The sequence below is a fragment of the Vipera berus genome (assembly GCF_964194415.1).
Source record: "Vipera berus genome assembly, chromosome: 2".
Classification (NCBI taxonomy): domain Eukaryota; kingdom Metazoa; phylum Chordata; class Lepidosauria; order Squamata; family Viperidae; genus Vipera; species Vipera berus.
The window spans coordinates 280,834,338-280,860,845 of NC_138203.1; the positions used below are offsets into that span (position 1 = coordinate 280,834,338).

The 26,508-nt window shown below is 41.9% G+C and overlaps 1 protein-coding gene across 1 annotated transcript in view; it reads right to left on the reverse strand.

The window, feature by feature from the left end:
• Nucleotides 1–1,825: 1,825 nt before the first annotated feature.
• The window catches only part of LOC308663023 (vomeronasal type-2 receptor 26-like), a gene marked incomplete at both ends in the record, with an annotated part of 78,432 nt that continues 53,749 nt past the window's right edge, over nt 1,826–26,508 (reverse strand). Inside the window, 2 exons of the mRNA XM_081319166.1 lie at nt 1,826–2,736; nt 3,356–3,482. Of these exons, the coding sequence (XP_081175292.1) occupies nt 1,826–2,736; nt 3,356–3,482 (1,038 nt within the window). The remainder of the gene's footprint in view (nt 2,737–3,355; nt 3,483–26,508) is intronic.

The window sequence follows — 26,508 nt, forward strand, 5'->3', positions numbered from 1 at the left end:
AAATAACTCTTGTAATGTGTGTTCTTGTGCTCTTGTAATGGTTGGGGCAGCCAATTGCCATGGGGAAAGTAGAGGTTAAACCACTTCTGCCTTCACACTATTATATTGTGGCATTCGTGACAGCATGTTTGCTAGGATGTTCTTCTCTCCAGGCAGATAGTGAATGGAGAAATTAAAATGATGAAAGTGCTTGGCCTGGCCCACTTGCTTAGGAAACAACCTCCTGGGAGTTTTCAGAGCTTCCAGGTTCTTATGATCTGTCCAAACCTGGAAAGGGATTTTGCTTCCTTCTAAGAAATGCCACCAGGTTAAGAGGGCCCATCTTATTACGTATGCTTCCTTTTCCCAAGCAACCCACCTTTGTTCAGTCTCTGACAGTTTTTGGACGTGTAAGCACTGTAATTGGCCCTGCTGTGTTTTCTGCAGTAGCACTGCCCCCATTCCTACATCACTAGTGTTTGCCTGAATCTCAAACAACTTTTCCTGGTCTGAGTGTTTTCATACCGGTGCCGCAGAAAAAACTCTTAAGATTCCTTAAGTTTGAAATTTCCCATTTGCCTTCCTTCCAGAGATTTACTTATCTGTATGATCACTGTCCACATGTGGAATTGGAAGGTATTTCTGGCTGGCCTTCCCCTTTCCTTCCCTGTGTTGATTATTGTAGTCCTTGGATTCATGTCTCAGGATGTTTCTCTTCCAATGGAGGAGGAACAGCTATTTATGATTATTTTATACCTTTCTTTCACAGCCTCTGGAGGCAGGAGTGAAGGCAGTAGACCAATTCCCAGCCTTGGCCCATAGCAGGCTTATCTGTTCATTTGAAAAGCATTCATTCACCAATCAAAGTCTGCCTAAGCTCTGTTTTGCAATTCCCTCCCTGCAAAGTACCTGCTTAGGAAATTCATACATTAAGAAATAGGAAAAAGGCAGTCTGAACAGAGCCTCGGGGTCAGTATTTGCTTGACATAGAAAGGTCACTCTCACCCATCCTAAGCCAAACTGCACCTTGCTTTCTGGACACCTCCAGTGATTACTCAGGTGGGAAGTGAGCATGAGACCATAAATGGTACACAAACCTTAGTAGAAAAATGGAGTTTTGCACAGATATTGTTGCCTTACACAGCCTCCTAAATGATGCCATTATTTGGAAATGGGAAGGGTCATGGGATCAATCTCAAAACACCCACCCTACAGGACACCCCACCTGTTGGCCCTGGAAGCAACATGAAGATTGTGAATCCCACTGCTGACACAAGTTTATATAAAAACAAATACCACAACCCACCCCCACCTCCAATAATCAAGGCTCATTGCAGTTATTCTTTATTCAGTGGACACTCGAGGAATTTCCCTCCAGAATATAATGAGAGGAAATCCTGTAGACAAAAGGATTCTCTCATACTGATACATTTCAGGAAAGGAGGACAAAATGATAATAGCACATATGCATATTTCATACATAATCTAGGCATGAATATTCATAATTAGCAAGTCTCAAGTTATTTGACCACCAATCTACTGTTACTATCCTCAAGAAAAAGTTATTGTCTAAATAAAAAGTAACATATTAATTGCATTGCCATAGCAGCTTTGGTAAAATGTACTCAGAAACAAGGATGTCATGGTCGCAACCTGCAATCCTTCTGTATTTCCAGCTTGTTAATACTCTCCCACTACTGCAAGAACTAACCTTCCTCACAATCCTATCTGCCAATAGCCCTTTAGTGATTTGAAGCAAAAAAAAAAAAAGATGGCCTAGTCATCCATGGACCATATTCTAGGTTTGTCCTGTTGGAACATGTTGAGAGTTGACATTACCCTGTCTCTACATTTCTGCATTTCTTCTGGTTGTAAGGTGCTCCTTTTTATTCAGGTCTGGCCTCAGAATGATTATGTAACACTTGGGGATGAAGATGCAACCCAGAAGACCAGCACTGGAGGACAAGATGGAGAAGACCTGAACAGCCACCATGTATTTCCCTTTGGTACTCAGGTAGGTGGGCACAAAAGTCACCCAGACACTACAGAAGACCATCATGCTGAAGGTGATCAGCTTGGCTTCATTGAAGGCCCCAGGGAGATTTCTGCCCAGGAAGGCCACTGTGAAGCAAATGGCAGCTAAGAAGCCCATGTAGCTAAGAGTGATGTAGAACATGACAACAGAGCCTTCGTTGCATTGCAGAATGATCACTCCAGGCTGGGAGTGGAAGTCAGATTCAGGGAATGGGGGAGAAACTCCCAGCCAGATGGAACAGATGATAACTTGGACAGCAGAACAAAAAAGGATGATGGAGTTAGCCAAGCTCTTCCCCAACCATCTCTTTACTCGGTTTCCTGGTTTTGTGGCCAAGAAAGCCAGCACCACTGTGATTGTTTTGGCCAAGAGAGAAGAAATGGCAACTGAGAAGATGATGCTGAACATTGTTTGTCGGAGAAGGCAGGTGGCTTTTTTTGGTTGACCAATGAAGAGAAAAGAAGACAAGAAGCAGAGCAGGAGGGAGATCAGAAGTATGTAAGATAGGTTCTGGTTGTTGGCTTTGACAATGGGAGTTTCTCGGTATTTAATGAATATGATTAACACAAACATTGCTGTTAGGAACAAGAGCAGGGCAAAAGAGATCAGGATGATGCCCAGATTTTCTTCGTAAGACAGGAAGGATATAACTTTGGGGATACATTGGATACGATCCTTATTTGGAGATTTATCATCTGGACACTTGGTACATTTTTCTGTATCTGCAAAACCCCAAAAGAAACATTTATTTAATATTCTATCCTTTCACTTTTCAAGAAATAACTTCTTTGGAAAGCAATTGATACTAGGAGGATTTTCTAAGATGCATCTCTTAATGTCTTCACAGAAACTATTTTTTTTAAAAAAAGCAAAAAAACCTAGTTCTGGAAATAGTCTGGAATGCCTACTCTCATCAGTAGTAACATTCATGTAAGCAGGTGCACCCGTAACTATACAAATCAACTCATTGTGGACCAGCAATTCCTTCTAGTGATGATCAAGGGGAGACCTATATAGAATAAATTTCAAAGATTCTTCTAGAGGGTAGACCTAAGATAATTCCTCAAATTTCAAAGAATTCAGATATTCACAGAAAGATAAATGTGGAAAGAGAGATCCAAAATAAAAAGCAGAAGATATATTTTCTTTGGTAGTAGTAAAACCTGTCTCACATGCCATACATTCCTTCAAGGTCTTTTGGCTATTCCTCCTTTTAGGTAAGAAATTGTGACATTTGAAGATAAATAACATTTGACCTTTAACATATCCTTTAATACTGACTTCCATAAAAATGCTCTAGAGGCATCCCACAGTTCTGCTCTTTTCCTTGGTGTCACCCACCTTCCTGAGTGGAGATGGTCCCCTCTGGACAAGGAACACAGTCATAGCAGCAAACCGGCTCTCCTTCTCGCTTCCGCTTAACATATCCAGGATGACAACTTTCCACACATTTGGACTGAGGCAAAGGCTAAGGAGAAAAATAAGGAATGCCAAAGAAAATGTGTCTGGACTAAGCATCCATTGAAAATGGAGGTAGATATGAAGATTAGCTGAGTCCTCTCTCTGGGCTTCACTTCAACAAAAATATGAATTCTCTAACTAGTTTCAACTGATTGCAGGGGATACAATGAAAAATTCATATAGTTCCTGCCTTTCACTTCTGGCATATTTCATGGCAATAAATGACTTTTCTACTTAATAAAGTGTGGAAGGAAGGAACTCAGGAAAAGATTTTAGAATTAAATAACCACTAGTTGGTTCCTCTTTATGGCTGCATTAAGATGCATTTTTTCTATTTTTTATATATGTGTTGTTGTTGTTAGTTGCAAAGTCATGTCTGATCCATCACGACCCCATGGACAATGTTCCTCCAGGCTTTCCTGTCCTCTACCATCTTCTGGAGTCCATTTAAGCTCACGCCTACTGCTTCAGTGACTCCATCCAGCCACCTCATTCTCTGTCGTCCCCTTCTTCTCTTGCCCTCAGCCTTTCCCAGCATTAGGCTCTTCTCCAGTGAGTCCTTCCTTCTCATTAGGTGGCCAAAGTATTTGAGTTTTAGCTTCAGGATCTGGCCTTCTAAAGAGCAGTCAGGGTTGATCTCCTCTAAGACTGACCAATTTGATCGCCTTGCAGTCCAAGGGACTCGCAGGAGTCTTCTCCAGCACCATATTTCAAAATCTTCCTTCAGTGCTGGAGAAGAAAGAAGGATGATTTTTCATATATACATGATTATAAAGTATGTTGAACATATTAAATTTTAGGAAAAAATATATTTTTATTCTATTAGATTTGTTAAAATATAATAAATCTCTAATGAAGAAATAAATTTCTGACTAGATGAATCTGGAAAGGTTTCTTCTAGAGCAGACATGTCAAGCTCATGATGTCACGTGATGTTGCACAATGTATCGGGCCAGTTTTGCCATTGCCGGCAATGGGGTGGGCACGGCTTCCAGATGACGCATCCAGCCCATGGGCTGGCAGTTTGACACCCTTGTTGTAGAGTATATGAAACATTGCAAAGCTAGCCTCCTTTGATAGTAATTCAAAACTATCCTTCAATTAAGATATAAAGGAAAACTTCCTTACCAATTAGAGCTTACCAATTAGAGCTTTTGCCCAGCTTCGTCTGGTGCGCCAGTTGCGGCCCTATCTGGTCCAAGATGCCCTACGCACAGTCACCCATGCGCTCGTGACCTCCCGGCTAGACTACTGCAATGCTCTCTACATGGGGCTGCCCTTGAGGACCACTCAGAGGCTTCAACTGGTGCAGAATGCAGCCACGCGAGTTGTTATGGGAGTTTCCCGATACTCCCGTGTAACACCTCTTCTCCGTGAGCTGCATTGGCTTCCGGTTGCCCTCCGGGTGAGATTCAAGGTGCTGGTAATGACCTATAAAGCTCTAAATGGCTTGGGTCCGGATTATCTAAGGGAACACCTGTTGCCGGCATCAACTTCCCATCGTCCTGTGCACTCCCACAGGGAGGGCCTTCTAAGGGTACCGCCGGTTAAGGAATGCCGGCGGGTTATTCCCAGGGGAAGGGCATTCTCTGTGGGCACACCGGCCCTATGGAACCAACTTCCCATGGAATTCAGGACTGCCCCTGACCTTCGCTCATTTTGCCGGGACTTGAAAACCTGGTTTTTCAAGCTGTCTGGCCCAGACAGAGGGGTTTTAACTAATTTAATTTAATTGGGTTTTAGTTTAACTTCAGGGACTGTGATTAATCATAGTTTTAACTGATTTTAATTTTGTATGTTATGTATTTTAATTTCCCCTGTAAACCGCCCTGAGTCCTACGGGAATAGGGTGGTATATAAATTTAAATAATAAATAAATAAATAAATAATAAACATTGAAGGAGATGTTCTTTCTTTCTATATACATTTATTAATTGATATGGCTTCCATGCTGCAAAACTAAGACTAAAATTGACTGCCTAGTTTCTAGAACTGGAGTGAGATGAGATGGAGGTGAGGTCATGAGAACATGTCCCTCAAACAGGATAAGTCAGGCATATTTTGTCCCAAAAATGTTTTTCCAAAAGACAAATGAACTTTTTTTCCACCCCCTTGAAAATGTTTTGCTTCTCATCCAAGAAGCTTTTTCAGTCCTGACTAAATGGTGCAGAGTGAAAAGATTTATATTCTTTGCAGTCATCTGGTCATTAACTCTCTGAAAGTGGTTGAGGCCACTTGGGGGTTTATCTGTGCCCTCAGAGTCACCTGAATCAAAGTGCAAATGGATGTGGAATCTTCTTGGAATGGCTGAAAAGACTGTGTGGTAGATAGATAGATGATGTTCAATTTTAGCAGAGATGATCACTTTGACCCTTCTTTCAAATCAGTGGTCTTTGCTTTCTTCAAATAGGAGCCTTTGTCTCTCATATCTGCATCTTATTTCCCACATGGACCAATAGGAACTCCAACCAGTTATGATTATATTCATCTCATTCAGTCCAAACCTAATGCAGACACTGCTTAAAAGACTTTGAGGCTATTAGCAACACAAATGACAGAATGTAGATCAGGTTTCTCATCAGTTTGAAGGAGATTCTAACTTATAGAAGAGATACAGAAAGAACTGTGGTCTGTTTCCTGAAGAATAATCAAGCAGCATCTGATGTTGAACATGGATGAATCAGTTTAAAAGAGTATTCCATATCATAGCATCTGAAAGACACATTTGTGAGTACTACTGAAGCCCCCCTCCCCTCATGCAGTCTAAGAAAACTGTATGTTTTCTCCTCCATACATTCAACTCCAACTGAAGATCATCCACTCATGTTACTACAAATAACTCACTTGAAATGGGTCCTAATTTTTAGAAAAAAGAGAGAACACTGCAATATTTTACCTACCCTGTTGAGCAACTTTAGCAATGAAAGAGCCCTTTGGTTTATAATAAGTTTCTGTCTTTCAATACATCCCAGTTTCCTTTTGATCAATTTCCTACTGGGGGAAACCACCAAGCATTGGATGTCCATATCTGCGGTTACTTCTCCATTTTGGTCAAAGTAGAGTTTCAAATGGGAAAGATTGTAGAATTCATTCTTCTCCAGAAAGGGGTGGAACTAGAATGGAAACATCCAGGGATTTTAAAAGGAGACACCTTTGTTTCTGACACGGTCTGATATTTCACATATGAATCTTAGTTACCAATAAGTTGATAAGTGAACGAAAAGGTTTCAGCAAAATTTGTCAATTGTATATCAACAAAATAGGTATTGAATTGTAAAGGGAAACTCCTCCCCAGAAACCGAATATTCCCTCATATCTTACCATTCCAAAGAATCCCCATAAGAATTAAACAAGAAGCTTCTTTTTTCTTTGCTGAAACAATTGCTGGTCTAAACTTAGGGAAATTATGTTTTATTCAGAAGATACAATGTTGCCCATTCAGAAAATACTAATACTAATACTAATACTAATACTAATACTAATACTAATACTAATACTAATACTAATACTAATACTAATACTAATACTAATACTAATACTAATACTAATACTAATACTAATACTAATACTAATACTATCTAAGGGAACACCTGCTGCCGGCATCAACTTCCCATCGTCCTGTGCGCTCCCATAGGGAGGGCCTCCTTAGGGTCCCGCCAGTCAGGGAATGCCAGCGGGTGATCCCCAGAGGGAGGGCATTCTCTGTGGGCGCGCCTGCCCTTTGGAATGATTTACCTGTCGAACTCCGGACTGCCCCCGACCTGCGCTCGTTTCGCCGGGACCTGAAAACCTGGCTTTTCGATCTGTCTGGCCTGGACTGAGGGGGGCGGGTTAGTTTTAAATTTTAACAATGTTTTATTGTTGGGTTATTATTAATTTAATTCTTTTTAATTCTATTTTTATCTTAATTTATATTGTCTTTTAAATATTGCCCTGTAAACCGCCCTGAGTCCTTCAGGAATAGGGCGGTATAGAAAACCAATTAAATAAAAATAAATAAATAAATAAACAAACAGCGAAGTGATCTCTGAGCTGTCCACATAAGAAACAGATGCTGATCACCCAGGCTAGAGATAAATTAGAACATTAAAGGCGCACTTCCCTTTGCCCTCAAGGATCAGCTACAACACTTTACATGACAAAAGGAGAACTTATAACAAAAGTGAAACCTACTCCCTCCCACCCACCCACCCCCGCACCCCAGTTCTGAAAACAAGGAAAGAGCCCATCTTTATGCCTACATCTAAACACCTTGGAACAAAAGACACAATAAAAACCCACTAGGTCACCACCCTTTTTTTGTCAGCTGCCCCCAGTTGCTGTTGCTCTTACTGAGAAAATAAATGGCACCTATTTTCCAAACAGCAGCATGCTGCTTCTCTCCCAGTTGCAGAAAGAAACAGACCCTAAATGGAATCCATGCTCCATCATGGGGTGACACGATGCAATTGCTACATATTTTCTCATGAAGGATGAGATCTTGAAGTTGCTCAAAAAGACCCAGGGAATTGCCAGATGGCCACTCATAATAACCGCTCCTGGACTTCCGGATGGCAAGGCGTCACCAGAGGCAGCCATTCTTAGGCTGTCAGACTCGCAGCTCCGTAGAGCCACCGAAAACAGCGCTGATCAGCTGTTTCGGGAGAAGAGGAGGGGGCGAGCGCCCAGGTAGGGGTAGAGCTCTCCGGGGCTACAAGAACTTAAAGTTTTGGTGGCTGAAGGATTGAGCCCCCCCAAAGCCTGGGCATGCTCCGGACTGCGAGGCGCTTCTGCTCCGGGCTTTTTGGAGCAGAACAGGGCATCCGCAACCATCCCTGCTAGCAAGAAAAAACTTTGGAGAACGAGGACACAGGCAGAGCGATACAGGAGATTTAGGTGAAAATGGTCTTTTGATCTTTAACTCAATGGACTTTGCTGAGCTTGAAAGTGGAAGTGCGTAGCAAACAATAGTGGGTGAAAATGGCGGCTATATCTTCTAAAGTTCCTGCTCTGGTGCAGCAGTCTTTGTCGCAAGCCTTATTGCCCCTTGCACCCGTATTTGCATCAGCCCTTACAGTTAAAGATTTGCAGAATGTGATGCAAGAGATTATGGAAAAGCAATTGCAACAATTTGCTGAGATAATGGATAAAAAGCTGGAGGAGAAGTTAACAGAAAAATTAGCTGAGGTTATGGATGAAAAGATTACAGAGAAACTAACAGAAATAAGAGCAGACATTTTATCTGCATTTCAAGGCATGGCTATATGTATTGAGAATTTGGATGAAAGAGTGGAAGATCTCAGTCAAAATGATACTAGACTGGAAGTAAAAATGACAGAAACTGAAAATGTGGTAGAGAAAATTGATTGTGATTTGACCTCGGTACAGTATTATCAGATGGAGTTTGCTGTAAGGATTAGAGGCTTAAAAGAAAATCCTAAAGAAAATTTGAAGAAAATAGTTTCTGAGGCTCTGGAAGGGGTGCTGGGGTGAACAGCAGATGAAATAATGGAAGATATAGATAAAATTTTCCGTGTTAATTCGTGGATTGAAAGACAAAGGAAATTACCCAGAGATGTGGTGGTTTATTTTACAAAGAGAGTGATTAGAAATGAAGTTATTCAAGCCTCCTACAACATTGAATTTGTAATTGCTGAGCAAGAAGTCTTGATTTTAAAAGAGATCCCTCCAAGAATTTTAAGAAAAAGGAAGGAATTTGCTTTTTTGACACAAGAATTGAGACGACGTGATATCAAGTTTAGATGGGAGATACCAGTGGGTATGGTGGTGACCTATGAAGGAATGAGGCATCGTCTTACTACGGTGATTCAGGCATGTGATTTTTACAGTAATGTTTTAAAAGCAGCCCCCATACCACTTTTGGAATCTACAAGGAAGAAAGGTGAGAGAGAGTCTCAACGACACAGAGAAAATCTACAAGGTGCTGAAGGAACAATGCAGACAGATGAGAAAGTTACAGGAGTGGATCAAATTTCAGTGTCACTGGAGGAGGCCAGAAATTGGAAGAGGCGTGCTGCTTTTAGACGAACGAGACAAGCCTGAAGATTTAGTTGCAGAACTGAAGGAGATAATAATGCAATAACTATTATAAAGGGTGGTTTTAGAAGAGTAAACGGGAATTGAAATTGTTAAAAGAGTTAAATATTTGGGGATATATTTTTCACCCTCAAATGTAGAGTTATATAAAATAATTATGTTTTGTAATATTTTATGTTGTTTTAATTTTAAGATAATTACGAAAACTTAATTGGGAAGAATTGTAGTAGTGCTTACTGAAATTTTGAAGGTTGTGATTTGCTATTTGGTTGGTATGTATATCTATTGTGTGATAAGAAGTGGATAATGTGTATATACTTTGTGACATGCTCTGTTGCAAGTTTGGGAAAAACTATAGATGGAAGCTAACTTGTAAGCTATTTTTATGGGCAATAATGAAACATGTAATAGAAAATATAAAAATGATGTGATTATATATAAAAAATTTTAAGTTCGGAAAGTAATGTATGGTACTTGAAGCTGTATAATATATTAAGAGAAGGAAAGATTGCATAAACTTGGTTTTAGTATGGAAATTTAAAGCCCAGCTGGAAAGAAGAATAGAAAATTGGTTTTTTTAATGATTGATGTAAATTTGTTTTGTCTGTAATTGTTTTTATTGAGTATTTTTATTGACACTATTGTTGTGGATATCAAGTGGATGTTGAATTTAACTATGGCAGTAAGACTTTTAGTAAAAAGGAAGAACTACCGATTATAGAAGAATGGACTGTAAAGTTTTCAATTTCGAGGATATGGCAAAGACTTTAGTGTACCTGAAAGACTATTTGCAACAGAGAGATACTACGGAGTAAATATGGGACTAAAAAGTATTATCCAGCATTTGAATAATTATTGATGTGATATTTATACTGTTTGGAGTTAATTTATATGAGTTAAAGTGCGATAGTTTTAATAGTTTATGATTGTTTGCATAAGTTAGATTATGATTGTTTGTATTCTTATACCCTGTACTTAGCTCTGGGAAGTTGGGGAGGGGGGAGGGGGAAGGGAAGGAGGGGCTGGGAGGGTTGGGGAGTGGGAAGGGGGTGGGAGGGGAGGGGGTTGGGAGGGTTTTGTTTTGTTTTGTTAAAGATAAAATGTATTGTAAAACTTTTCAATTAAAAAAAAAAACTAACCGCTCCTGTGAGAGTTGACTGGCCACTGAGTTGTCCTGACTGGGATTATAACATTGCAACTCACTGGTACAAATATGATTCCACCAAAGGGATTTTTTGGGGGGAGACTTTGCAAGAAATTGGGTGTAGCATACAACTGAAAAAGGAAAGTGGAAATTGCCAGATGGACAGTCATAATAACCACCGGGGATGTTGCCCCAGTGAGAGTCACCTGGCCACTGATTCATCCTGACTGGGATTATAAAATTGCAATTGGGATGAACATAAGGGAATTTGTTGGAGATTTTTTCAAGAAATTGGACAGAAGCCGTTAAACTGGTCCGAGTTCCAGTAAATAATGCAAAAAGGGAAGGGGAAATACCAGATGCTTTCTGGGTTCACCTTCTGGAAGCAGGGGTTGCCCCTGCCCATTGAGATATGAGCAACCCCAAAGATGAATGAATCCTCTGACATTGTAGACTAGTCTGGCCGTGATAATAAGGGGCCATTTCCACCAAATTGTATATAACTGGTCTACTTTGGAGATCCCGGAGTTGTGCAGAATCGCCAACTTTGTGTTCGATCAAAAGGGAAAAAAAATGAAGGAGGAAGATAGAGAAAGAAAGGAGGAAGAGAAAGAAAAAAAGAGGGAAAGAAAGAGAAGGACAGAAAGGAGGGAGGACTTAAAAATGTTTTGCTACCCTATGGAACAATCGAAGGCACCCTGACTACCGGACTCCAGACTGACAGATCATGGTGTTTCCAATGTGAAGAAGGGGGAATGTTTTCATAAGAACTGCCCAGATTGTTTTAAGTCAAGAAGAGAGGGACATGTAAGAAGGTAATGTAGAGAAGCTTCCTTTACAATAATAGAAAATACTTTTGTTGTTGTTAGCTGCGAAGTCGTGTCCGACCCATCGCGACCCCATGGACAATATTCCTCCAGGCCTTCCTGTCCTCTAGAGTAGAATAGAATAGAATAGAATAGAATAGAATAGAATAGAATAGAATAGAATAGAATAGAATAGAATAGAATAGAATAGAATAGAATAGAATAGAATAGAATAGAATAGAATAGAATAGAATAGAATAGAATAGAATAGAATAGAATAGAATAGAATAGGGAATAGAATAGAATAGGGAATAGAATAGAATAGAATAGAATAGAATAGAATAGAATAGAATAGAATAGAATAGAATAGAATAGAATAGAATAGAATAGAATAGAATAGAATAGAATAGAATAGAATAGAATAGAATAGAATAGAATAGAGCTGGAAGGGACCCTTGTTGTTGTTAGCGGCGAAGTCGTGTCCGACCCATCGCGACCCCATGGACAACGTTCCTCCAGGCCTTCCTGTCCTCTACCATCTTCTGGAGTCCATTTAAGCTCACGCCTACTGCTTCATTGTCTCCATCCAGCCACCTCATTCTCTGTCGTCCCCTTCTTCTATTGCCCTCAATCTTTCCCAGCATTAGGCTCTTCTCCAGTGAGTCCTTCCTTCTCATCAGGTGGCCAAAGTATTTGAGTTTCAAAAATACTTTTAGCTCAGGTTTTAGATTTTGGCAGTGGTTTTCTCTCCAAGCTTATTTAGACTATACTATATTATACCTAGACTATAACCCAACCAAAAATCCCTGATATCAAACCACATTGAGATCTGTACAGCACGGAGACGGCATTGGTCGCGTTGGTGAATGATCTTTGGAGGGCTCGGGACAGGGGATATTCCTCTGTCCTAGTCCTATTAGACCTCTCAGCGACTTTCGATACCATCGACCATGCTGCGGCGCCTCAGGGGATTGGGAGTGGGAGGCACGGTTCTTCAGTGGTTCTCCTCCTATCTCCTGGGATGCTCGCAGTCGGTGTTGGCAGGGGGGCAGAGGTTGACCGCGAGGCCTCTCGTTTGTGGAGTTCCTCAGGGGTCGGTCCTCTCGCCTCTCCTGTTCAACATCTACATGAAACCGCTGGGTGAGATCATTCGTGGTTTTGGAGTTGGGTATCATCAGTATGCTGATGATACCCAGCTTTTCATTTCGACCCCAAACCACCCCAGTGATGCCCTCGACGTGATGTCCCGATGCCTGGAGGCGGTCCGGGTCTGGATGGGGAGGAACAGGCTTTGACTCAACCCTGACAAGACTGAGTGGCTGTGCGTACCGGCATCTCGGGATATTCAGGATATCCCGCCCCTCACTATGGGGGTCAGTTATTACCCCCTGTAGATAGGGCTCACAACTTGGGTGTCCTCCTAGATTCACAGCTCTCCCTAGAAGACCATATAGTAGCTGTGACTAGGGGGGCCTTCGCCCAGGTTCGCCTGGTGCGCCAGTTGCGGCCCTATCTAGACCGGGATGCCTTACGTACGGTCACTCATGCGCTCGTGACCTCTCGACTTGACTACTGCAATGCTCTCTACATGGGGCTACCCTTGAAGACCACTCGGAGGCTCCAACTGGTACAGAATGCAGCCGCAAGAGTTGTGTTGGGAGTTTCCCGATACTCCCATGTCACACCTTTGCTCCACGAGCTGCATTGGCTACCAGTTGTCTTCCGGGTGAGGTTCAAGGTGTTAGTAATGACCTACAAAGCCCTCCATGGCATGGGTCCGGAATACCTTGGGGAGCACCTGCGGCCGGCGTCAACTTCCCTCCGCCCAGTACGCTCCCACAGAGAGGGCCTCCTCAGGGTGCCACCGGTCAAAGAATGCCGACTGGTGGCCCCCAGGGGGAGGGCATTCTCTGTGGGTGCACCGGATCTTTGGAACCATCTTCTGGTCGAGCTCCGGATGGCACCCGATCTCCGCTCCTTCCGGCGCGATCTTAAAACCCATCTTTTTGAACAAGCTGGCCTGGCCTGATGGGACGGGGTTGGATTTTATAAAAGGATTTTAACTGTTAATCTGTATTAATTTATTATGGGCACTGTTTAATTACTTTTTAATAATTTTTAATTTTTGTATCTTGTTTTTATGTATTGCCCTGTTCACCGCCCTGAGTCCTTCGGGAGAAGGGCGGTATACAAATTAAATAAATAAATAAATAAATAAATAAATAAATAAATAAATAAATAAATAAATAAATAAATAAATAATAGTTCAATTTGGAACGAAAAAAAATCATGGGGCATGCCAACCCCTGCCACATAGGTGAATTTATTGAAGCTTGGTATTCTACCAAAGGAGCAATTAAGAAGCATATTGATGTGCCCGTCTTTACACTTTTTATACTTGTCCTTTTCATTTATCAGAGAGTTGTTTGCACAGCCATGCTGGTTTCTATTCAGATCTTTTATTTTTCTTCTTCATTGCTATTGTGCTAGGCTAGCCTTTTATAATACAATTTTTCAAAGTTTTCCAAACTTCATGATTTGTTTTCCCTTTCAGGATTTCCATCCATGGAATCCTTCCCAAGCACTCTCTAAATTTGTTGAAATAGGATCTCTTAAAGTCCAAGACTCTAATTTGATTTTTTTTATTTCTTATGCGTGCATTATGTTTAATTCTAATATTCTATGGTCACCCCCCCCCCCTCCCAGGATTCCTGTAACTTCAACCCTTTCTATCATTACATCTCTGTTAATGAAAATTAAGTTTGGTATGGCTGACCATCTAGTTCCCTTCTCTACCTTTCCTTCTCTACCTTTGAATTGATCAAGTTATTTAGAAATAAGCCATTAAAAGTTAGAACTGATGACCCAGTGGATTGTCTAAGTTCCCCCTTCATTTGCCAGCTTCCTTGCAAAATTGACAAAGAAACTACAAGCATGCAGAAGAAAACACCTGACAATGATAGGTTTAGCAAGGGTTTAGTATCGAAAAGAAACTTTTTGTGTAAATAGCTAAGCCAACTTTTTCTCAGGGCCCTTCATTTGGACCTCTGTCCTAAGCGTGAGACTCTCTGTTCCTGCAGGAATAAACACCTGAAAGTCACCTTCCTCGTTCCACTGTGATGTATTGGCCACTCATACCAGAAAAAAGAACCCAGGCCTTTAGGTATTCTCACAGAATCCTTCAAATTTATAAATTAAAATTCTACATTACTAATCACAAACCATACATACAGGAATATCTTTAAACATGCAAACATCCTTTTAAAATTAGTAGTTTTTGATATCAAAACATATCTGATGCTGGCTCCTTAATAAAATATTACCCAAGGAAGTAGACCGGGCAAATCTGTTGACTTTTTATAGCACAAGGAGGATGAGATGGTTCCCCTTCTTCTCCGGTGAATTCTTTCTACAAAGGAATTTAGTTTGCTGTATCATTGTTGGGACCGCATACCTGCCATGGCTGCAGCCTTGGAGCCTCCAATGTGTCTTGGACCTTCTTCCTTCTCCTCCAGGATCTTGACGAATACGCAGCCTTCAAAGCATGGGCCAAAGTCATAAAGATGATGTAAACAGAGTCACTATTTGCAATCCGGATGCTGCCCTTTTCCTCTTGGGTCTCCATTAGAGCTTTTTGGCTGCATCTTTTCCGGGCTTTGACAGAAAAGATATGCTTTGAAAAAGAACAGTGAAAAGACTTCTTTTGAAACTGGCGATCTATAAAGGAATAGGGTTCAAAGGCACCATATTTTGGACTCATTTTTTTCAGAAAATCAAAGCTCCAGATACTATGGAGGTACCTGAGATATCCATGATGAAACATTAAATACTTTCCCAAAGTTGTGGTGATCCAGACTTTCATTTCAGTGGATCCTGATATACTGTTAAGTGTTAAATGGAAAGAACCAAATGTGCTTGAAATGATAATATATTCTGTGAAGTGAACAAAGACATTGACTTGTTTCCACTTAGAGCTGGAATCTCTGAGGAGTACCGGAGGTCCAGTTGCTGGGAATCGTTGTGATATAACAACGCAAATTCCATTCCTGTCAAGCAAAGAAGGAAAAGTCCTCAGGAAATTCTCTCCCTTCTCTGTTTCTGGAGCAAGAAGGCCAATCAAAGTCCATCTGAAGTGGAGGAGCAATTGGACAATAGCTGGGTATTGAAACCCTTCTTTGGGGAGCATCTGATGGAAAAAATGGAATTTGCTTTTATCACTTAGAACCTCTGAAGTAATTTTATCACTGATCTGAAAAAAAGCAATGAAAAATGCTGCATTATATATGGGTTTAGGTCAAGTCCAAAATATAAACTTTTAATGAATCCAACTTTGTTCTGATGAACATATTAGAATATTGTTGATTAGCCATTGTTTAAAGGATTAAACACAAAATTTTAAAAAGACTACATATTAAACGTGGAATGCAAGAAACAAATTACCGGTAAGTAAAAAGAACAACAATCAAAATGCAAATTACATTTATCACCTCTACAGTTTACGCACAGACATGTGTGCAGATATTAACTGAAATCTATTGTTTTAATAAAGTGCCATGTTTATTTAATTTTTGAAGATTGCTACATCTTTATAGAATTTAGACTTTCTTCCAAATTATACAAGAGAAATGGAGACCACAGCTCCTCATATAATTTGTCAGTTGTCTAATCCAAGAGGTCTTTAGTTGAAATTTTGCCTTACTAACAGACACAATTATAGGAGTTTGTTAGTTTCCATAGCTTTAATTTTACACTATTTTTTTTTTATTTATTTTTTTTATTCCATTTATATCCCGCCCTTCTCCGAAGACTCAGGGCGGCTTACAAGCTTAGCAATAGCCTTCATTCTATGTATATGCCTGCTTATTAGGGCTTTCACACACACCCCAAGCGGCATTATTACAAAGTCAGCTTAATTGCCCCCAACAATCTGGGTCCTCATTTTACCTACCTGGGAAGGATGGAAGGCTGAGTCAACCTTGAGCCTGGTGGGAGGCGAACCTGCACTAATTGCAGGCAGCTGGTGTTACTGAAGGAGGCATTAGCCCACTGCTCCACCAAGGCTAGTACTTATATGCCCTCATTTTAGATAAAGAAGAAATTTTGTAAATTCCCAGATCAGCTCTGAGGGTAGCACATCCTTTTAACCACCTATAAGATATTTTAAAATACTATGATTTTGTTTTGTTTTTTCTAGTAGTGATATTTGTTTGACCACTAATATATGTTTCATTAATGCCAAATGCTGCAGTAAGATCTATAAAGGCAGTGGATCGTTGTTTCCCTGACTTACATAATATTTTGTAATTTGATGATTCAAGAAAAAGTCAATGATGAATCAACTCATAGAATCTCAGGGATGAAAGGGAACTTAGAGGGCTTCCAGTCCAATGTTCTGCTCAAGCGGGAGACCTTATACCATTCTGGAAAAATGGCTGTCAAATCTCCTTTTGAAATCTTTCAGTGACAGAGCACTGACAGTTTCATGAGGTAAACAGTTCCATTGATCAATTGTTCTCATAGTCAGGAAATTTGTCCTTAGTTCCATTTGAATCTCTCTTTAATGAGCTTCCACCCATTACTTCTTGTCCTCGCCACAGGTGCTTTGGAAAACAAGTCAAGCTCCTCTTCTCTCCCTCTAGTATCATGTCACCCCTAGTAGTTCCCTTCAATAGACTGGACATACCTAGTTTCCCTAACCATTCATTGTACATTTTAGCCCCTAGACCCCTTAGCATTTTGTTGTTCTTCTCTGTGCTCTTTCTAGAATCTCCGTATCATTTTTGTATCATGGTGACCAGAACTGGAAGCAGTAGTCCAAGAGTGGCCTCACTAGTGTAATATAAGTATAACTTTCATGTTATGATTCCTTGGTGCTTTCTGAGCTTGGTTGTTTTCTTGCAAACTTTTTATTACCCAGTAATATCATCTGTGCCACTAGCACCACTAGAATGTAAATTGAGAGCAATGGTGGGATTCAAATATCTGAACAACCGGTTCTCTGTGTGGATGCCGCTTCTGGAAGTCCATTTTGGGCTGGGCAACAACAACTAGATACCAGTTCTGCCAAACTGGTACAAACCAGCTGAATCCCACCACTGATTGAGAGGAAATCTCATTTCTTACTAGCATTGATGATGTTACCAAGTTTTGGTAATAAAATATCTGCAAGAAAACAATTAAGCTCAGAAAGCATCTAGGTAAAGGTAAAGGTTCCCCCGCACATGCGTGCTAGTCATTTCCGACTCTAGGGGCCGGTGCTCATCTCCGTTTCAAAGCCGAAGAGCCAGCGCTTGTCCGAGGACGTCTCCGTGGTCATGTGGCCGGCATGACTAGACGCCAAAGGCGCACGGAACGCTGTTACCTTCCCACTGGAGTGGTCCCTATTTTTCTACTTGCATTTTTATGTGCTTTCGAACTGCTAGGTTGGCAGAAGCTGGGACGAGTAACAGGCGCTCACTCTGTCACGCGGCACTCGGGATTCGATCCGCCAAACTGCCGACCTTCAGATCGACAAGCTCAGCGTCCTAACCCACTGAGCCACTGCGTCCCTTCAGAAAGCATCTAGGACCCGTCATTTCAACCCTTAGCTACAAATAATCTACTTTATCGCCTAGGTCTGCCTTAGTAGCATATAATCTATAACTGTGCATTTAGTTTTTCTTGCCTAAGTGTATGGCCTTACTTTTCTCTCATAACTGAGGTGCCTTTTGTTGGATTGGGCCCAGGGCTGAAGTCTGTCAAGATCTTTCTGAATCTTGAGTTAATCTCTCAAATCTACACCGCCCTGAGTCCTTCAGTAGAAGGGCGGTATAGAAATTAAACTATTATTATTATTATTATTATTATTATTATTATTATTATTATTATTATTATTATTATTATTATTATTATTATTATTATTATTATTATTATTATTATTATTAAAATGTTAGCAGTTTGCCCCAGCTTGGTCATCTGAAAATTTCATGAGTTCCTCTTCTTTCCCCTCTTCTAGGTCATTTATGAAGATGTTGAAAACCACTGGGCCTAAGGCAGAAGCTTGGGGTAGCTCAATCCATGCTTCCCTCCATACTGATATAGTTCCATTGAGGAACTCATATTATATGATCCTTTGATTGAACCCAGAGCCTCTCCTCACCTTCACAAGTGTGCAGCAGAAGCCCCCAAAGCAATAGGGATGGTGTCATAAGAGTATTTCACTGCTTTAATCCATTCTCCCACTCTAATGTGTAACCCAATCCCCAGCCATGAAACCTACAATGGACATAGTGAAAAGCAACTCTTAAATTCCTTAGAGAAGATATAGTTGGAGCCGGACTTCAGCAGTGAGGATGGTCGGATTCGACCACCGGCCCTTTGATCCCGCTGATGTGGTGGAATAGCCAACGATCAGCTGTTCCGCCACTTGAAAACCCCTCTCCTCGGGCGAAGAGGGGAGGGGGAGCTTCCAGGTAGGGGTAGAGCTTCCCTAGTGCCCCAGAACATTTGTTCTGGGGCATGAAGGGTGAGAGCCCCCCCAAAGCCTGGGAATGCTCCGGAATGAAGGACTCTTCTGCTTAAGCAGAACAAGACGCTGAATCCACTCCTGCCAGATCTGATTGTCATCTTGAGTGACTGTAGCAGCAGAGCTGATGCAGGAGCAGTATAAATAGCAAGTACAAAGCTTTAACTCTGAAACTCAAACTCTCTTCCTGCTCCAACGATCGTTTTAAAGAAGGGGAAGATGGTGCCTGACTGACTTTTTTTTCTAACAAGAAGTGAAAGTGTTTTTCTTCAAAGTAAAGTGACTGTTTGAACTGAGTAGGAATATGTAAAATGGACTTTCAAACCTTAAAAGAGTTTGCTATAATTTGGAGGTGTTAAAAAGTTATTTTCAAGATCTGGTTATTTCACAGTTTAACTACAAAGTAATAAATAGACTAGAAAGTGAAAGTGTGTATTGAAAGTCATTAGTTGCAAAAATGGCTCCCAAACCGCATAAACCCGTTTTTAAAAGTGTGGAGGCATTGCTTGTTCAGCAGTCTGGAACGCAGTCTTTGAAGTTACCCCCCGAAGCTGCTGCAACTGTATTGACTTTAAAAGATTTACAATATGCTTTAAACGATGCCTTAAAAATCCAGTCTGAAAAAATATTTGAGAAGGTGGCAGAATTCATTGAAAAGGAAAGCAAGAAAATAAGGGAGGATACTTTGATGGCACTTCAAGTGTTTTCAGGCTGGATGAACGTGTGGAAGAAGTGAAACAAAATAATCTGATGTTGGAGGCTAAAATAGGTGAAGTGGAGAATAAAATGGAAAACCTTGAAGATGAAATGATGATGATGCAATATAGAGATATGGAATTCGCATTGAGGATCAGAGGTTTGAAAGAGAACCCACAGAAGAATCTGGAAGAGACATTGGTGGATACTTTGGCGCCTATTTTGGGGTTTCAACCTGAAGATTTTTTTGGGAAGATAGATAAAGTATTTCGTGTTAATTCTTGGATTGCTAAACAAAGGAAACTGCCAAGGGATGTGGTTGTGTATTTTACAAAGAGAAAGATTAGAAATGAGATCATTCAAATCTCTTATAATAAAAGACTTAAAGTGGCTAATCAGGAGGTTTTGATTCTGAAAGAGATTCCTCCAAGAATTTTGAGAAAAAGGAAAGATTTTTTCTTTCTGGCAGATGAATTAAAGAAACAACAGCTTTGGTTCAGGTGGGAGATACCAATGGGGATTGTGGTGAATCATTCTGAAGAAAGATATTGCCTTAATACAGTAGGGAAGGCACGTGATTTTTATTCTAATGTATTGAAAGCAGGCTTACCGTCATCCTCAGAAGTTAAAAAAGGAAAGGAAGAAGAAGAGCGACAGTTACAAGAAATAGTTTTGGAAACTGTGCAATCCTTGGCTTTATTTAAAGATCTTAAGATTCAAAGAATGACACGGGCTGCATCTAGATTCAAGGAATAACAATAATAATAACAGTAGAGATTAAAGTCAAGTGTATGTAAGGAGGACATTGATAGAAACAAGATTTAGTAATGGAACTTGTTAAAGATAGTAGGATAATCAAGAACTAATAATGGTGGACATTTGGGGATGGTATTTACAGTAGATCTTAAAAATTAGTATGTATGTATTTAAATTGTTAGTCTAAATGTTGGAGATGTGGTTGTGATGATGCAATGTATTATTATGTATGGTTGAATTGTACAAGATTACAATTTTAAAAGTTAAAGTAATTTAGTGGAATATGTAAGATTTTTAAGAAAAAGATAAGGTTTTTCTTTTCTCTTTCTTCTTTTTCTTTTTTCTTTGTATAACTATTTTTGTAGGGTACTATTATAGATTGTATTGTTATAGAAATTAAATTTAATAACTATAGTAGAAATTTTGGTACGGTTATATTGGAAGAAGGCTGATTTGTTTATTATAGAAGAATGGATTTTGAAAGTTTTGAATTAGGTAGAAATTGTAGAATTTGGAATATGTGAAGAATATTTGTAATGGAGATATATTGTGATGTTTAAGGAGAGTTAAAGCGTGATTGGATTTAAAGTGTAATTATAGTTAGTTAGTATATTTTAGATTAAGATTGTGAAAAAATACCCTGTATTCAGCTTTGAGAAGTCAGGGGGTGGTGGTAGGGATATTGGGTGGGTTAGGGTATGGGTTAGGGATAAGGGGGGATGGGGTTTATGTCTAAAAATGTACTTTAAAACTTTTTAATAATAATAATAATAAAAAGATATAGTTGGAACCATCATGCACCCACTACCATCCCATTCACTTTACCAGGTAGGGGGAAAAACCCCCACAAACCTGCGCAACTTTGTAGGTGCCTACTAATGTTGACATCTGGATGGAGATTGGCCTGTCAGCTGCATCAACAAAAGTCAAAATGTTGTCGTTCCTTCCACAGCTGTAGTTGGGAACATTGGCTTCTCCAATAGAGAGCATGTCCAACAAGGCATCTGAAGTGCCAAGTGTGGTCAAATAGTTCTCATGTATGTTGTAGCCAAGTGTGAGATTCTGCAGGAGCTTCTTGTTTTTGTTAACCATTTGAAAGAAGTAAATAAAGCGTTGTATTCCTTTATGTCCATAAGGTTCGCTATGTAAAAACAAAATGCCCTGGTTAATAACAGCATGATCACAGCCATAATAAAATAATTTTTTATTTCAATTTCATCCACTTTATCAACACATGCCCATTGAGTCTGAAGCCAATGCTAATCCAAAACAAGAGGCAAATGATAGTCACCCATCAACAGTTAATATTTGTTACTGTTGAGAAAATGAGAAGGAGATATTCCTCCACCAGGGTTAAGAATCACAAATTATTATTTACAGCTGTACTAATTTTCATCAGCCCAGTACCCAGTCTGCAAAATAAGTCAATTGTTAAAGTAGAACCATCATAAAAGAAAGCAGATATCTCATAGAGAAATGCCATTCCCAAAACAAGTCATCTTCTATTCCTATAAGGACCAGGCATTGAATATCAATGAGATAAATAAAAATATCCAAATGAACTGGTCAGGGTTAGCTACAACAATCAGTACTTTAAACAAAAGTATTCAAGTCATGAATTCTGGATTGGATGTAGAGAGGAAAATAACTTGGATTTCTTTCAGGTACTTTTTCTGCCATGACTTTTCATTTGTGTCTCTTCCATAAAATAAGACAAAACAGGTAACCCATGGAAATCTGATTAACAAAAGTACTCAGTTTTTGAAATATAGGAATACGTGGAATAAGAAGAAAAGAATGTTACAACAGCAGATGGGAGGAATACAATTCCATCATGCTTAATAACTTACTAGTGAGACTGACTGTAAGGAGGCACTTCAAAAGTCAACATACTGCGCGCTAGTGTGTTTGCACTGGTGACTATACTAATGAGATGGTCTCCTTGCCCGTAGTAGCTCCATGGTCTTTTTCTATTCAAGTGTTCCAAATTCAGTGAGCACTTCGTTGTAAGCTTCACAGAGACTGTCTGGGGTACCAGCAATATAAGAAGCAGAAGCAGGAGGTCCATGATTCACGGGGCTGAATCAATCTCCTGTTTCCAAAGAAGAGTTAGGTTAATTCAAAGCACTCTCAGAAAATGGAATATCCAATGGCTTTTATCATTCAAACAGGGGGAAAAAAACTGAGCTTCATCTGAAAAAGAGAGAAGAGTGTATTCAATAGCACAGCCCCTACCTGTGTCTTAAATCTTGTGCAAAACATTCAGTGTGAGTATAGGCTTTGATGTGTTTTTTTCTGATGCAAGAGCCATTCCACGTTACTTCAGTCTGACTGTTATATCAAAGTCAGTCGCTGGAGAAATAGCAGACAAGATCTCAAAGACTGGGATCATAATCATTACTGTGGGTGAGAATTTTTTTTTTCCCTCTGGAACTTCTGAACTTCTTCCAGGACACTATGTACAGGGGGCAGCTGGAGGAAAAAAAAATGTTTGTGAAATGTTGCAGATACATCTCTGGGGATACTTTTCTATAGTGATTATCTTGCTTTCTTCTGTCAGGACATGTCCAGAAAGTAATGCTGGAGAAAGATACTGGAAAAGGGAAAATACTGCAGGAAGATACTGGAGAAGATAATCAAAAAAACAGATGTGCAAACATCTAGAAACAAATAAAGTTATAACTAAAAGCCAGCATGGGTTTGTTTTAAAAAAATCACATCAAACCAATCTTATTTCATTCTTTGACAAAGTGACTAAATTAATAGACCAGCGAAATGATGTGAATGTAGTATACTTAAACTTCAGCAAGGCATTCAGCAAAGTAGACCACAACCTACTTCTTGGTAAGCTAGAAAAATGTGGGATAGACAGCATCATCACCAGATGGATTTGTAACTGGCTAATAAACCATGCTCAATAGTAGTCCTTAATGGTACTACATCTACCTGGAGGGAAGTAAGCAGTGGGGTGCCACACAGTTCCATTTTAGGCCCTGTACTCTTTAATATCATTGTTGTGATTCAGGGTCAGCCTGTGGGTTCGGCAGTTGGGTCGGACGACTCAGAGGAGGATGGGGGTGTTGAAGAGCTTGCTGAGGGGGTTGGAGAGCTTGCTGAGGGGGTTGGAGAGCTTGCTGATGAGAGCCCTCAGCCAGGCCCCTCCCACCTGGTCATGACAGAGACCCAGCTGTGTGAGCCTGACAGCGTGGATGAAGATGACCCACAGCTGGCCCTGTTCAAGGATGCCCGATGCAGGAGGCAATCAGGAGTAAACAGAGGAAGGCAATGGGGCACCTCGGAAGGAGGCAGAGAGAAGCCACGCCCTGAACTGTATAAAAGGGGAATGCGTGGGAGGGCTGGTTTGCTGAAGGCAACTGCTTGAATAGTTCCTGTTTCATAGCTCATGTTTCATGGTTGGTGTCTTGTTTTGCTCTGTTTTATGTTAATAAATTTGGCAGGCTTAATTCCAGCCTCTTGCCGTTTGTAAAGGGGTTGTCCCTGCCTTTTCTGCAGGGCCGGTAGCAGGCTGGTACAGAACAATCATCATAAATGACTTAGATGAGGGAATAGAAGGGGAACTCATTAAATTTGCAGATGACACAAAGTTGGCAGGAATAGCCAACACCCCAGAAGACAAGCTCAGGATCCAAAAAGATCTCGACAGATATTGATAGACTTGGGCGTATCAAAAAAAAAATGAAATTTAAAGTGGAGAAAAGCAATATTTTACACTTAGGTAGGAAAAAAAACCCCAAAGGTACAAGTACAGTTTAAGCAGTGGCGTAGCGTGGGGGGTGCAGGGGGGGCCGGCCGCACCGGGTGCAACATCTGGGGGGGTGCGCTCGCACTGAGCTGCTCGGTAGCCACTGAGGCTCTGTGTCATTTCTGTCCGCGCCGCGGGCTGCGAAGAGGCGGGGCGGGGCCAGGCCGCCGACATACATGCCGCCCAGTGACAGGCGGCGCACGCGGGCCCAACCAGGAGAGGCCCCCTGCTGCAGAGGCCCTCCCCCTCTCCCGGCCCCCGCCCCCTCCCGTGTCTCCTTCATCCGCTCCGGGAGAGCGAGCCAGAAAGGGTAGTGGACGGATGGACGGGCGTGCGGGAGGGCGGCGGCAGGGTGAGTTTGGATTCCAGTTCCGCGAAGGAAGAAACTGGGGTCCCTTCTTTCTCAACGCACCGGACTGCTCCAGAATAAGAGCCTTCCTTAAAAGTCACCCGGTTCGGCTCCGTGATAGCCGGCGATGGAAAATATCTGGTCCAAACCCAAAACCCGAAGTGAACAAGTGCACGCGGTCTCACGCCTGCGCTTCCTGCTTGGAGAGCGCCGAGGGACTCTGCGCGGACTCTTCTTGGAAAGTCTACGCCGCTGCGGGGCGCGTCTTTTCAGCAGTGCCGTGACGTCACCGCCCGCCCGCCCCTCTATTTCCGCTTCCGGTTGCCTTGCCCCGCCCCGGGTGCTGACAACCCACGCTACGCCACTGAGTTTAAGTGAAACCTGGCTCAAAAACCAGGTAACCGTGATAGAGTGATAGTGGATGATCTTTAAATATGAGCCAGCAGTGTGCAGCATCAGCCAAAAAAATCTAATAAAATTCTTGATTACATCAACAGAGGCATAGAATCAAGATCACATGTAGTACTAGTACCGCTTTATATAGCCTTAGTAAGGCCATACCTCTACTTTTGGTCACCACATTACAATATAGATGTTGAGACTTTGGGAAAAGCGCAGAGAAGAGCCGGTTATTTTAAAAAAAAATTATTTTTTTTTTAATTTTTTAGCCGGTTATTTTAAAAGGTTAGGGAGGGGGAGGGTAGGGAGGGAATCTTTAACCGGCACTCAGTATGGACCTGTTAGAGGTCCTGACGGGACGGGGTCGGGGGGGTGGCTGCTGGTTCTGGGAATGTGGGGGTGGGGCTTCAAATCCCCACGGCGATAGGGAATGGCAGCAGGTGTTTGCGCGGAGGGCCATATCGACACCTGGGATCGCGCCCCCGCTATCTTCGAGCGGTGGCGCGCTCCGACCCTCCGGTTAGCACCCTCTTACCCAGGGATGAGGGTGATCAGGCCCCTGAGCTCAGGTTGGTCTATTTTAACGCTAGATCCGTAGTTAACAAAGCTCCCCTCATCCATGATCTGATCGAGGAGGAAGGTGCGGATCTAGCGTGCATCACGGAAACTTGGTTGGGTTCGGAGGGAGGGGTGCCTCTCACCGAGTTATGCCCGCCAGGTTTCCGGGTGCTGCACCAGCCACGGGCTCAGGGCAGGGGTGGTGGGGTGGCAGTGGTTATTCGGGAGACCTTGTGTCCCCGGGAGGCCACCATTGTCCAGATGGCCGGGAGTGAATCCCTCCTATTGAGATGTGGTTCTCGGGTTCAGTTGGGTTTGTTGCTTACATACCTGGCACCCAGCTGTGTGGCAACAGCCCTGCCTGAGCTGCTCGACACCCTCTCAGGGTTGGCGGTGGAGTTCCCCAGGCTTATAGTCCTGGGTGACTTCAACCTGCCGTCACTGGGAGGGTCGTCGGAGTTAGCTCGGGAGTTCATGGCTTCCATGACAGCCATGGGCCTGACCCAGGTTATTGAGGGCCCAACTCACGTGGGGGATCATACTCTCGACCTGGTATTCCTGTCTGGACAGTGGTTGGATGATCTGGGAGGGGGCTCCCCGTCCATCACCCCTCTGTCATGGTCAGATCACCACCTCCTGAGGCTGGTTTTCCGTCATGCCACCCCCCGCCGCTGGGCGGCGGAACCGACCAGGTGGTTCCGCCCCAGGCGCCTAATGGACCCGGATCGATTCCAGAGGACGCTTGGGCCTATACCTATCACCCTTACCCACAGCCCAGTCGATGCTCTGGTGGAGGCCTGGGAAACGGCTGCCACCAGGGCACTTGACTGCGTTGTACCCATGCGACCTCTGACCCGGCGCAGATCCCGTTGGGCCCCATGGTTCTCTGTGGAGCTCCGGGAGATTAAGCGTCGGAGACGAGGTCTAGAGAGCGGTTGGAGATCCAGCCGATCCGAATCCGACCGATTGCAGTTAAGAACCTTTATAAGGTCTTATCTTGCGGCGATAAGGACGGCGAAGTC